This window comes from Pongo abelii, chromosome X (assembly GCF_028885655.2).
Source record: "Pongo abelii isolate AG06213 chromosome X, NHGRI_mPonAbe1-v2.0_pri, whole genome shotgun sequence".
Lineage (NCBI taxonomy): Eukaryota > Metazoa > Chordata > Mammalia > Primates > Hominidae > Pongo > Pongo abelii.
This window is the reverse complement of record NC_072008.2, coordinates 52,991,501-53,006,270: the sequence shown is the minus strand read 5'-3', so window position 1 is coordinate 53,006,270 and position 14,770 is coordinate 52,991,501. Positions and strand designations below refer to the sequence as shown.

The window sequence follows — 14,770 nt, the reverse complement described above, 5'->3', positions numbered from 1 at the left end:
GCCTGAATATACCTGTAGGCCATTCAGATCATGTATTTTGATTCAGAAATATACATACATATTGATGACAGGATCTACTCGCAGTCTACTGTGACATAATGCAAAGCAGTAGTGACTAACTGGATCATATACTGTACTCTCCAAATATCAGCCAAATAGCCTGTTCATATGACAGGGCTGACATTATTTGCATAATGCTGTAAGGGAGAGCACTACCTCTACTGAGGCACTAGTACATCAGACGTCGAAGGGATTTAAGTATATTTATTCTGATTTTGAAATCTGGTGTAAAGTGGGTCTTTTAAAGTGGGGGATTGTTTGGTAAGAGTTAGGTAGGAATCATAATGATTTAGGGTTGGTGGAGCCAAGAAGACAAAGATTTTTAGGCAACAGTTCAATGAGTTTTGGGATTGAAAAATGTCATTTGACACTTTTGACTGAAGAGTTGATGGATCTTTCAGGCAGTTACTGAAATGAACAGTAAAGTTCTTTGAAACTTCTATTTTCCTAGGCAAGAGATTGCTGTATTAGTAAAGTTATGTTGATGAAGCCAGTGGAGTATAAGCTCTCCTTAATGTAGACAGTAAGCTGTGCTCATGATTCCTGTTCTTATTACTTTTGTACTCTTTAGCAGTTTAATGTGGGAAATATTATATGGAAGGGAAGGATAGGAAGGGTGTCCTGATTAGAATGCAGCCCTTTATAAATAAATTAAGATATATTGCTGAAATGACGCCTATATATTTCATGCAGCTGGGCTTCTTTTAGGCAAATACCTTGAGCTGGAAAAGAAAGGTTGCTCAGTCTCTCTCTGTCTCTCTCTCAAAAGCAACTTGAGTAGGAATCATGGTGTTTCAAATTTTTTTTTTTTTAAAATGCGAGAGCAGTTATAATCATGATCTCTTATTTAATTTACCTTTTATATTTTTTATTCTTTCTTGGCATGGACACTATCATTATTAAATTTCACTTTCTTTTGTTTCTTATTAACTCTAGTTTTTAATATAGTGCACTCAGAAGTGCTCAAAGAATGGGAGATAGTGATTTCTGGACTCAGACCTTTTGTGAGCAACTATTTAGCAAATGGTCATGCCATCAGATGGCTGGATGGTAGTGTTTCACGCCGTGTTAGTTAGGGATCTGTAGAAGGACAGAACTAATAGGATAGATGTATATATGAAGTAAGGTTTATTAAGGAGTATTGACTCACATGGTGACAAGGTGAAGTCCCACAATAGGCCTTCAGCAAGCTGAGGAGCAAGGAAGGCAGTCCGAGTTCCAAAACCTCAAAAGTATTGAAGCCAGCATTGCAGCCTTTAGTCTGTGTCCAAAGGCCCGAGAGCCCCTGGCAGATCACTGGTGTAAGTTCAAGAGACCAAAATCTGAAGAACCTGGAGTCTGTTGTTCGAGGGCAGGAGGCATGCAGCACCGGAGATAGTTGGAGGCTGGAAGACTCAGCAAGTCTAGTTTTCCATGTTCTTCTGCCTGATTTGTTCAAGTGGCGCTGGCAATTGATTAGATGGTGCCCACACAGACTGAGGGTGGGTCTACCTCTCCCAGTTCAGTGACTCAAATATTAATCTCCTTTGACAACACACTCTCAGACACACCCAGGAACAATACTTTGCATCCTTCGATCCAATCAAATTGACACTTACTATTAACCATCACATGCAGACCTGGACTTTAATGACTCCTGAGTGGCCTCACTCCAGCCTCAAAGGGCAGGCTTGAATTTCTTGCCAAATTTGAACTTCCCGCTGCCATTCCTGTGGGCCATAACTCCAGACCTGCTGCATGAGTTCAAAGGATCATATTAGGATTGGGATTGGGAAAGTTGTGAAAGAGTCCTTGTGACAAACAGGAAGCAGCAGAAAGTATGAAAGACACTGTAGAGACAAGAAGAGTTGCCTGATACGTGACCCTAGCAACTCTCTAGCTGCTAAGGGAGGAAACAGAGCTGGGACCAACACAGCCAGTCTACCTGTGGGAGGGCTGAATTTCCCACATGACCAGAGCTTCCCATCCTCCATACACAGGAATCTATGACCAAACATAGATTTCCACAGGATAGTGGGTGGGTGGGACAAAGTCTACAGATTCTGAGCAGCTGGCAAGTTTCAGGGTACCAGAGTAAACACTATCACGTGAGCTCAGATTGCTTGGTGGTTGAGGCCAAATTATTTACTACCTACAATTTTCAATGTAGCTCTCCCACTTGCTTCATAAAATGGGAGCACAGTAGGGGAACGGAGGTCCCTGTGAATGCATGCAATGCGTGACATTCAGCTATGCTGCAGCCCAAGCAAAGCCTCCACATGATATCAAGAGGACAAGAAGTCACATGTACTTTCTGTTCCTTTTGCCTATGAGTTCCCACTTCTCCAAGTAAGACTTCACCTGTGCAAAACAGACACTGATATCTGCAGATGAAACACACATTTCATCAGTAATTGTATATTTTGTAGTAGCCTTTGTGGCCCATATCAAAGATGACATTTTTGTCTAAAAACACTGAATTGCAAAGGAGGTGGACAAAATTGGGTTCTAATGTGTTTTTGCATATATTCTATAGCAACATTTATCAACCATGGGGGATGTTCTCTGAAAAAGCTGTAATCATTTCTAAACTGGTTTTTAATCCATAGTGGATCATAAGATGAATGTTGTCAGCCACAAACAGCATTTTAAAGAATGGAGATAAATTACTAAATAGCGTTCACTGCATATAGAATATACAAATACACTACACATCCCCATGTACATACATGTATTTATTTGCCTAGTTGACTATATGTAAACTGTGTATTTCTCACACATTGTCATAAAAGAGTTTGAACATCATTACTTTAGCGGTTATCAGATAAAATGTTTATAGGCCATTTCTATAGCCATCTGTGAAGATGATGGATTAAGATTTGCTCAGAATAAGTTCACTGTTGTCTGTAGCTTTCTACATAATGCTTGAAATGGCACTCAGTGATGTTTAAATTGGTCAGTTTTACTGTGGGCATTTGACCCTCAGCAAACTCATTTGTGAACTCATGAGCTGGTGAGAAGGAAGGCTGATGAGTTGTGGGGCTTTACTTCCTACCATGTCTTTCTGCAGCCGCAGGTGTGTTCATGTGTGTGCTTCTGCACTCGTCTGACGGTGCTTTGATATGTTCCCTTTTATTTCCCCCTTTATTATTGACTGTGTCTTATAGTTCCTATTATGTACTTCATTAGCATCCAGTGACAGTGACATCTGTGGTATTCAGTGTTGATCCAATTTACACAAATTTTAAAAATATTTTAAGCATGAATATTTTTTCTTACCAACTTTCCTTAAGTACTTCAAGGAGTCAAATGCAATTCAATATTAGTAGTTGATGTTAGAAAATACTGGGGCATAATCCTGGAAAATTGCTGATCATACTAATTGTTGCTATGCCTCAGCTTTCATGTCACCATAATGCTTAGATAAATGACACAATGACCAACACATGGAAAGAAGGATTCTGAAATATTGACATTTTTTATTTCCAAAGTTTACTTTAAGTTCAGGGGTACATGTGCAGGATGTGCAGGTTTCTTACATAAGCAAATGTGTGCCAGGGTGATTTACTGCACACATCATCACATCACCCTGGCATTAAGCCCAGCATCCACGAGCTATTCTTCCTGATCCTCTCCCTCCTCCCACCCCCGCACTCCAGTAGGCCCCGTGTGTGATGCTTCTCCCATGTGTCCACGTGTTTTCATCATTTACCTCCCACTTATAAGTGAGGACATCCGGTATTTGGTTTTCTGTTCCTGCATTAGTTTGCTAAGGATAGTGGCTGTCGCCACCATCCATGTCCCTGCCAAGGACATGATCTCATTCTTTTTATGGCTGCATGGTATTCCATGGTGTACATGTACCACATTTTTTTGATTCGGTTTCTCATTGATGGGTTGGACATCTCAAATATCACAAAGACAGGTGGTACTTGCTGTGGGAAATATCGCACTGTGGTGGGGCAGACAGACAAACAGAAGAGCAGTTGAAGTGCAAAGGAGAAACACAGGGAAGGGAACCAGAGGGATAAAAATCAGTTAATGTAGTGGCCACGAGACAGGAGAAAACAACACAATATTTTAGAAAGATAATCTTTCTCCATTGCCTTTACCACTTTTCTGAAAATCAACTTATTAAGCTTGTGAGTCTATTGCTGGCTCTCTTTTGATCTGTTGATTTTTCTCCAATACCATACTGTCTTGAATACTGGAGAAGTAACACAATTGCCATATGGGGCTGGATGATTAAGAATCATAATCAACAACTTCATGCAATGCTTCCTAACTCAAGGCAGCACCCTCACCTCAGCTGAGGATCCCATGCCTCCCACCTTCTCAGGGGCTCCGCTCCTGCACTGATCTCTCTTCTCTCCTGAACCATCAACAGCTCCCTCTATATTGGATCAATCCCCAAGCCAAGGGGGAAGTCACCTTCTTCCAATGCACTGATAACATAATCAATCAATAAATATAATAGAATTAATGTGAATCTTGACCTCCTGTAGGGTGAATTCCCCAAAGTTAAACTTCAGAATTGTTTTGGATATTCTCGTTCATTTTCCTATGTAGATAATTTTGAAAATGGACTCCAGTGAAGTGTGTTGAGTAAGTTCACGCAGTTTTCCTTTGCAGGGCAGGAATTAAATGTGTTCATAGCTAGAGAAGGACATGGGGGAAGAAGGTGAGTTTTCCCTTAGCTTGGGGAATGATCCAATGAAGAGGGAGCAGTTGATGCTTCAGGAGAGAGGAGTGATCATTTTGGGAGCAAAGCCCGTGGCAAGGTGTGAGGCATGGTATACTGACCTGAGGTGAGGGTGCTGGCTCTAGTCAGGAGTATTGTATGCAGAAGGGTAGCAGAGAATGTCTGTGAATCACTGAAGGTGAGGGTGGCCTTGGAGGTCTCTGACCCAGTGGCAGCAACTGTGTGATTCACCAGCAGGACCCTGACTCACTACAATATGGTGGAACTTTCTTTGAGTAAAGGAAGAGCGAAGGGGTAGAGATGATGAAGCTGTCACTCCTGGGAGACTATGGATTTCCCCATAGTATGAAGCAGCAGCTGAGCTGTTGTCTATTACGAAGAATACATGTACTCACAGCCTTAACAATAATCCCTCCAACTGCAAGAGAACTGGCTCACTGGATCCCTCAACCGCTGTTCTGTGCAGGATAATGTATGGAGGAAAATCGCAGTCTGGTGCTGACTTTAATTATTGTTTTCTCCTGCAGGCAGGTAGAGACTGGATACAATTGTTGCCAATGAACTTTCAGTAGGCCCAAAATCCTGAAGGTTTGAATTGCTCTTTCCTCTAAGTGGGAGGGAAAAAAATCAGTTTTCTGGGATAAAGCAAAGCCTTAGCTAAACCTTAAGCCTTAGATGAAGGAAAAAAAGTGAGAGAGAAAAAGGCCACATGCAGCGGCTCACACCTGTAATCCCAGTATTTTGAGAGGCTGAGGGAGGAAAATCACTTGAAGCCAGTTCAAGACCAGCCTGGGCAACATAGTGAGACCCCTGCTCCACACAATTTTTAAAATTAGCTGGGCATCATGGCACGTGTCTGTAGTCCCATCTACTCAGGAAGGTAACACAGGAGGATTGCTTGAGCCTAGGAGTCCTAGGTTGTGGCGAGCTCTAAGTCCTCCAGTGTATTCCAGCCTGGATGACAGAGAGAAACCCTGTCTCAAAAAGGGAATGGGGTGTGTGAAGACACACTTCAGCCTTGTCTTCAGCTGGACTGCCACTGCTGCAGCCTCCTCCCAACATTTGAGGCAGGATCTCTCTTGGCCATGGTACTCGTGACTCTGTGAATGTTGAGTTCAGTGCTAGGGTTTTGATGGAAATTACAATGAGATTAAAAAAAAAAGGTACAGTTGTAAAATGTCTTTGTGTTTTGTGGCTATTACATCTGGATGTGTGATATTGACGGAAAGGGTCCGGCAGTTTGACTACTTAATGCAGTTGCCAAAAGCCAGGAATTCATCTTTTCTACACTTCTCAACTGAATAAGGGATAGAGACAAAAGGGATGGATGTTATGTAAACTGATTTTTAAAACTTTCATGAATTCAGGATTTCATCCTGTCCATTTCTTAAATGTGATGAATCTTTTCACTAAGTTTATATCATAATGTGTTTTTCTGAAGATGTTTCGTCCCTTCTGCTTACAACCCTTCCAGATAAAAAAAGGTCTGGAGGATGAAATGGGATGATTAAAGAGATAAAAACTTTTCATCACAGAACACTACATGGTGATTCTGTAATAGAGGAGAAAACAGAAAACCTGGCACATGAGGAGAGGCAAGAGAGGGAAGGAGGACCTTGGTTGTCTCTGTTTTTCAAAACTATTCCTGCAAACTCTCCAATTTTCCTCAAGAAATACTTCCCATGAGGGCTTTCCAAGCCACTGTGAGCCAATGTTAAAACCACACTCATCGGTGAGCCAGTGATTACCTTACAGGTATTCAGGGAATTCAGCTATCAGTCAAGAGGTATAAAAGTGCAATAACACAACCTTAAAAAAAAAGTACAGGTGTGAATTGATTGAGTCTACAGCATGTATAAAAAGCATGTATAAAAATTGGCAGACATGGGAGGATCACTTGAGGCCATGTGTTTGAAAGCAGCCTGAGCAACTCAGTGACACCCCGCATCTAAAATATAGTAATAATTAAATACATTAGGTGGGCGTGGTGGCGGCCACCCGCAGTCCCAGCTACAGGGGAGGTTGCAGTGTGAGGAGGATTGCTTGAGCCCAAGAGATGGAGGCTGCAGTGAGTCATGGTCATGCCACTGCCCTCCACCCTGGACAACAGAAAAACATCCTGAGAAAACAGCTTGTGTAAATATAGACATAAAATTCTTTATTTCTGTCACAAAAGGTCTTTCTGAGACACACCCTCCACTAAGGGTGACATGGGACTCTCTGTTCTCAATGTTTCTGGATGCCTGAGAATGGCTGGGCAAGAGACAAAAAAAAATTTAAAAAATCTCTCACGTCCCTTTCTTCCTACTACAAACAACTTGGGATAAGGGTGTGGGGGTAGCAGGAAAACCCTGGCCGGCCCTGCATGTGCCTGACTCAGTGTGCATGCCCCTTGCTGCACAAGGCATGGTGGCTCACATCTGTAATCCCAGCACTTTGGGAGGCCGAGGTGGGTGGATCACCTGAGTTCAGGAGTTTGAGACGAGCCTGGGCAACATGGCGAAACCCCGTCTCTACTAAAAATACAAAAATTAGCCAGGCGTGGTGGCCATGCCTGTAATCCCAGCTACTCGGGAGGCTGAGGCAGAGAAACTGCTTGAACCCGGGAGGTGGAGGTTGCAGTGAGCTGGGACCGCACCATTGCACTCCAGCCTGGGCAAAAAGAATGAAACTCCGTGTCAAAAAATAAATAAATAAATAAATAAATAAATAAATAAATGAATAAATAAATTAATTAAAAAAACAGAAAAATGAAGCTCAGAGATTGAGACTTACCAAGAACATTTGACTCATGGAGAAGGAATTCATATTTTGTTCCAAGGTTTGCATTCTTCCCACCATCCATGTTAGAAAATGTGAATGATTTTGCTTAAAAATGCTTAATACTCAAATATGTCTGCACTGTAAGGTACTCAGCATTGGCTCAGGACAAAACGCAGTTCAGTGAAGTAGGATAGCGTCTCCAGAAAAGAGGCCAATAAATGACAGCCACTGTTTCCTCTGATGCGTATTTTTGACAGTATGTTTGGTAAAAGGTGGATAATTCAGGACACTGGAATACAGGTAACTATATTAGTAGGACTTTGAAGGGGCTTTTAAAAGTTGTTTCAATATTTTTATAATTAGAAAACTCCAAGTACAAGAAGATTATCATGAAACAGAAATTGTTTCCTCAACGAATAGACAGCATTTTCAAACTAAAGATAGACAGAATTTGGGCCATGGATTATTTTAGCAATTCCCTGTTAAGGGGTTTCCAGAATATGACTGTCAACAATGCCCATTAATTTCTTTGCACTTCAGTTCCTGTACTCTCATTGGAAGACAGTGGTTTTGCTGTTGTATCAGGTACTTTTTCTTAATGACATATAGGGCTTTTGGACCTAAACATTAATTAAGTTTAACCCCAACATTTTCAGGGTACCTGAACAGGGAATTAGTGTCAGGACTATAAGATTTGTCATAGGCAGACCAGTACATTGATCTAATCATTCAGAACATTGTATTTAAGGTATGATTAAAATGCTATCCACGGGGCAGTCTTCAGATTTCCTAGGTAGCTGAGATACTTCAGATTTCCTAGGTAGCTGAGTGTTTATAACACACAATGTTAAAAAGTATGGGAAATGTAGGTGTGGTGTGATTTATCCTCAGATTGTTAGTTGAGATATCATAATACAGGAAAACAAAGGTGGGACATCTTTGCATCACATTTATTACCACAGTAACCTACAGGCTTTTATTGCATCACACTGAGGAAAAGAATAGGATCATTTCCTTATTTATCATTCTGGTTTGGCTGCTGCAGTCGATATCCTTGGTATTTTTTAGTACCTGACCTGGAAGCTGATCTCCAGGAGCTGTCTCAGTCAAAGACTGGGGATGAATGTGGAGTTGGCCCTGGTGTCCAGGGGAAGATTCTGACAAAATCAGAGCAATTTAAAATGCCAGAAGGAGGTATGTTATCCATTCAGATTCAAAATTACGTGCTTTCTGTATTCCATAATATTACATTTTTGATAATGAAAAGAGAGAACATTACTGCCCCTTTAAAAACAGAGTCCAAATGCAGACTTTCTCGGGAAGTTAGTTGAGACCCCAGAAGCCTGACTGCAAAACTGAAAGACTATCAGATACAGACACAAATTGGGTCAAAGCCATATTGAATCATCAAATAGAAGTGGGGACTCACGCCTGTCATCCTAGCACTTTGGGAGGCCGAGGCGGGTGGATAATTTGAGGTCAGGAGTTCAAGACCAGCCAGGGCAAATGGTGAAACCCAGTCTCTACTAAAAATACAAAAAATTAGCCGGGCTTCATGGCAGGCGCCTGTAATCCCATCTACTCGGGAGGGTGAGGCAGAGGAACTGCTTGAACCTGGGAGGTGGAAGTTGCAGTGAGCCAAGATCATGCCACTGTACTCCAGCCTGGGCAACAGAGTGAAACTCCGATCTCGGGGGGGATAAAAAAGAAAGGAAAAGAAAAGCAAAGAAAAGCATTTTCTTACTTCTGAGTACAACCAACAGCTAAAAATTTGTAGATTATTTTCTACTTTCTGCTTTTCACAAATACATAATACATTTGTAATACCACTTCGTATGAAATATGCTGACCCTGAAGAAGATTCTAATACCAGCTCTAAGATAATTTGTGAGATTCTGGACAAAACACATAAATCCTGCACTGGTTTTTGCTTTTATTGAAAGTAGTGAATGCACATCAGATAGATTAAAATCATTTCATTGCTGATTTCTGCATGTTCCGGTTCTGTTGGAGAAAATACAAAGATAATCTGATTTTCATGATTTGTTTATCATAACAATCAGCTTCAGTCCAATTTGAGATTTCATTGCTCCTAAGTAAATGAGCTGGCACTCTACTTGATGTTTGTTTTCCTGTATGGAGACCTTCATGAGTGTTCTTGGATTTTGTCAAATCCTGAATTCTCTCAGGCTCTTAAACAATGATTGCATTTTTTTTTTCAGTAGGAGTCTGGCTCTGTTGCCCAGGCTGGAGTACAGTGGTCTGATCTTGGTTCACTGTGACCTCCACCTCCCAGTTTCAAGGGATTCTCATGCCTCAGACTCCTCTGTAGCTGGGAATACAGGTGCGTGCCACCACACCCGACTAATTTTTGTATTTCTAGTAGAGACAGAGTTTCACCATGTTGGCCAGGCTGGACTCGAACTCCTGATCTCAAGTGATCCACCCGCCTCAGCCTCCCAAAGTGCTGAGATTATAAGCATGAGCCACCTCCCTTGCCGGACCCAGTGATTGCATTTTAAAGTCTTCCCGCAGTGAGACCTTGAATGACTGAATAATAAAATGGAAAGAGACAGTCAAGTTTTTGTGGCCCAAGAAGTAGGGAGCATGCATGTAGGTCAGTGATGCTCAAGGTGGTTGTAAGATGCCTGGGCTAAGCATGCTCCCTGCCCTCATGTCAGTCTTCATGAGCTACTGTGTGTAATTAGATTGAAGACACATACAGCAACGTCTAACCATATCAGAGGTTATATATTACAGGTTTCTGCCTTGAGTCATCAGAAGATACGATTTAAAGTTCAAAGACTATAACATACTAAGTCCTGATTAGTCCACGTAAGTATCTTTTACACGTTTTCCAAATTGCTGACTTAATTAGAAGAACTTCTGAATTTAAAGGAAGCACTCCATGTTTAGGGGAGAAATTACCTAAATGTTTTTACTCCACACTTCTGAACCACTCCATTAGGCTATTAACATTAAAAGATTGTTTTCAGATGATTTCCAGGAGGTTACCGAACAAGCCTCAGTTGTATTCTTAGGACAGTCATAGCATTAAATGCATATCTTATTAAAATAGATAACAAATTCCATGATACAAGAAAATAATATTAAGAAAGAGCAAAATAATAAAAGAGTCACAGAATAAACTTAAGGGAAAAAGAAACAGGCAGTAAATGAAAGGTATGCGTCATTAACAAAAGGAAAACTAATTTGATATTAATAAATTTGATAGAATGTGTTTTTGAGAAATAGCTAGGAAGAGCATCCAGTAGATTAAACAATCTTGAAGAAAATGGAAAAGGCAAAACACAGAATATGAACAAGACACAGATATTGAATGTAGGGCATAATTGAAAGGGAATACATTCTTGAACACTAATGTTTTCAGAGTGTGGATGATATGGTTGATATGCTCAGAATGCCTACATTATTTAATATAACCCTGAAATACCTGAATATCTGAACATCACAAAGACTGTGGAAGGATGTGAAATTTGCCAGTTGTACCTCAAAAAACAGTCACTTTTTTTTTTTTTTTTTGAGATGGAGTCTCTCTCTGTTGCCCAGGCTGCAGTGCAGTGGCAGGATCTTGGCTCACTGCAAGCCCCACCTCCCGGGTTCATGCCATTCTCCTGCCTCAGCCTCCCGAGCAATTGGGACTACAGGCACCAGCCACTACGCCCGGCTAATTTTTTGTATTTTTAGTAGAGATGGGGTTTCACCGTGTTAGCCAGGATGGTCTTGATCTCTTGACCTGGTGATCTGCCTGCCTCGGCCTCCCAAAGTGCTGGGATTACAGGCGTGAGCCACTGTGCCCAGCCAAACACAGTCACTTTTAGAAGCAAATATTTAGCTTTCCAGATGTGTTACTCTCCGATTTTGTTTCCCTCTCCATTTCTTTTTCTTTGCCACACTGCTTATGATGTAAAACTCTTTCACGTTTTAATGCCAATAATGACAGTGATACCTGAAAACTTATATTACCATTGAAGTAATTATACAAATGGGAATACTTTCGGGTGAAAAATGTGTCATTATTCATATTGACATGATGACTATAGGTGAAAACTGGATGCAAATGGTTAGCGTATGTCAAAAAAGGACAAAGAAGGGTAAAGTAGCCCAAAGCAATATTATTGCACTTCTGCACAATAGACAAAACAAATGCAATACTGGACCTTCTATTCACTTCACTTATGTATTTCCTAATGTATCATTAACTGTTTTCAGTTACATTATGGCAAAACATTCTTCTCAGACTATTTGCAGGAGCCTATTGGACATCCAGATGATAGTTTCAAGCCAAAACATTAAATTTACATTTTTCAAATTCCTTTGGTTGCTTAGGTTTTTTGTGTTTTAGTTGTATTTTGAGTAAAACTCTACATAATGTTTGCTATCTACTTTTACCCCCTTTTAATAGGTTCACTTGACTTAATGTGTTCTGGTCTGACTGTCTTTTGGTATCCTTCTAGCACCAAAAGCAGGGTGTGTTTAAAAAACGTTGCTAATGTATATGCTTGGAAGTGTATGTTCAAAGTCTCTACAGAGGTCTAGTGGAATGTTAGCCATAGGCTTCCGGTTTTTGTCCCATGTATAAAACTAAAATTTTGGTGTCCTTTGTATACCTTTAATTTCATCTGAATACAGTTCTGCTAGTAATCTTCCTTCCTGTTATGTTTCTGTTGCAGGGGAAGGGCAACCACAGCTTTAAACAAAGACAAGCTGAAAGAATGCCAACTGGATTTATCCGAGATATTTGAATTTTAAAAATCTCAATAAAGATTTCCAGTTTTCTCCAAAGCAGTATCGCACATCTTTTGTTCATTTATTCTCACATATTAGACCCTATTGGAAATTTTGGCCGGGTGCAGTGGCTCATGCCTGTAATCCAAGCACATTGGGATGCTGAGACAGGGGGATTGCTTGAGCTTGGGAGACTGAGACGTGCCTGGGCAACATGGCAAAACCCCCTCTCTACAAAAATAAATGAATGAATGCATGAATGTATGCACATATGTTTGTAGGTGTAGTCCCAGCTACTCTGGAGGCTGAGATGGGAGTATTCCTTGAGTCTAGGAGGTCGAGGATGCAGGTAGTCATGTTCACACAACTGCAACTCCAGCCTGGGCGAACGCAACTCTGTCTGAATAAAAGATAGTATCGTTTTTGCAACTTTGCATTCTGTTTGAGCTGGTATACACATGTGTGATATTGTGAAATATATATATTTGGTCTTGGACCCTGCTTACTGTCATACAACTCCTACAGGTTTTAGAATCTCCTCACAGTGATGTCTTTTTGTATGCTAGTGAGTTGACTGATGGCTGGCAGCTCCTAGGTAGCTCTAGGATGGGAGCTGAGAGGTTTGGGACTTTCAGCCGCATCCCCAACCTTCAGGACGGGGAGAGGGGCTGAAGGTTAAGTTGATTGCCAATGGAGGGCCAACAGTTTAATCAATCACGCCTTTATAATGAAAACCTCCATCAAAACCCAAAAGGACAGGGTTCATAGAGCTTCTGCCTAGCGGAACACCTGGAGGGTAGCATGCCCGCAGAGGCCATGGAAGCCCCCTGCCTCTTCCTTCATTCCTTCCCCTATGTATCTCTGTATCTGCATCCTTTGTTAGGATATCCCATTTGCCACAAGATATGTGAGAATTCCCTAGACTATAGAGCTAGATGAAAGAACTAGGGCCTAGGCAGAAGCAAAAGGAAAGCAACTAGGTCAATTTGCTGAAGCAAAATTACTTGGATCCTACCTACACTGTCTCCTTATGGGCGATGGCATGACATAGCCATGGGTATCCATCCTGCCTTTCACACACTGGCCTTGTGATGTTGGGCAAGATACTTATATCCTATGCAACTGTTCCCCATTTCCAAAGTAGAAATGAGAATATTTAGACTAAATACTTGCTATGAAGAATAAATGAAATAACATAAGATGCAGGCATTTTGTCAGATGAGTAGGTTGCGAAAATTTTCTCCCATTTTGTAGGTTGCCTGTTCACTCTGATGGTAGTTTCTTTTGCTGTGCAGAAGCTCTTTAGTTTAATTAGACCCCATTTGTCAATTTTGACTTTTGTTGCCATTGCTTTTGGTGTTTTAGACATGAAGTCCTTGCCCATGCCTATGTCCTGAATGGTAATGCCTAGGTTTTCTTCTAGGGTTTTTATGGTTTTAGGTCTAACATGGAAAATGTGGCACATATACACCATGGAATACTATGCAGCCATAAAAAATGATGAGTTCATATCCTTTGTAGGGACATGGATGAAATTGGAAATCATCATTCTCAGTAAACTATCGCAGGGACAAAAAAACCAAACACCACATGTTCTCAATCATAGATGGGAATTGAACAATGAGAATACATGGACACAGGAAGGGGAACATCACACTCTGGGGACTGTTGTGGGGTGGGGGGAGGGGGGAGGGATAGCATTAGGAGATATACCTAATGCTAAATGGCGAGTTAATGGGTGCAGCACACCAGCATGGCACATGTATACATATGTAACTAATCTGCACATTGTGCACATGTACCCTAAAACTTAAAGTATAATAATAAAAAAAAAAGATGCAGGCATTACATTGCAGATAAATTTACTAGTTATCTTTCCTTAATCCCTTTAAAATTTCACATATTTTTTTTTTTACAACTACTTCTCTAGTATGTGATAAGTGCTTTGGAATTTCAAGTAGGAATATTAGTCTACCTTTTAAAATGCATTTGACTTCAGAAACTGATTTGATGTAAATATGTAAATTAAATAGCAGTTGTAGCTGGTATCAGACATGGCATTGCTTTTGAAGTTGATTTGTAAATAACCAAGGTGTGACAAGGCCAACACTATGTCAGTAGTATGTGCTGAAAACTTGTTTGGTGTGTGTGATGCCATTGAAGAATAAGTCTACTCCAGTCAGTCAAACCTACACAACTCAATATCATAGTGTGTCAAGAGCTCAGGCAGTCCCTAAGCAGCCCTGTGGTGGCTAACGGGGACACAAGGATCGCCAGTGCGGTTGTTACTTTGTCTTGTCATATATTCATAGATTTGGTGGGTAAGAAGACAATGAGCCCAAACGGATCGAAATGGTTGATTAGTTGCAGACGGAACAAAAGCAAGATCAGCATTCTGTCAACACTGTGTCGCTACTCCCACAGTACCACACTGAACTGGAGATACTCAGTGACAGCACAGATGGTGGGTCTCTCTGCCTGTGAGGGACCCACAGTCAAAACCTAAGGCCAATTTTG

General features: G+C 41.0%; 1 protein-coding gene across 1 annotated transcript in view; it reads left to right on the top strand.

Moving 5' to 3' along the window:
• LOC100936054 (X antigen family member 3-like) overlaps positions 1-12,221 on the top strand; it is a gene marked incomplete at its 5' end in the record, with an annotated part of 29,377 nt that extends 17,156 nt beyond the window's left edge. The window contains 2 exons of the mRNA XM_009234873.1: positions 8,573-8,698; positions 12,199-12,221. Of these exons, the coding sequence (XP_009233148.1) occupies positions 8,573-8,698; positions 12,199-12,221 (149 nt within the window). The remainder of the gene's footprint in view (positions 1-8,572; positions 8,699-12,198) is intronic.
• Between the last annotated feature and the right edge of the window lie 2,549 nt (positions 12,222-14,770).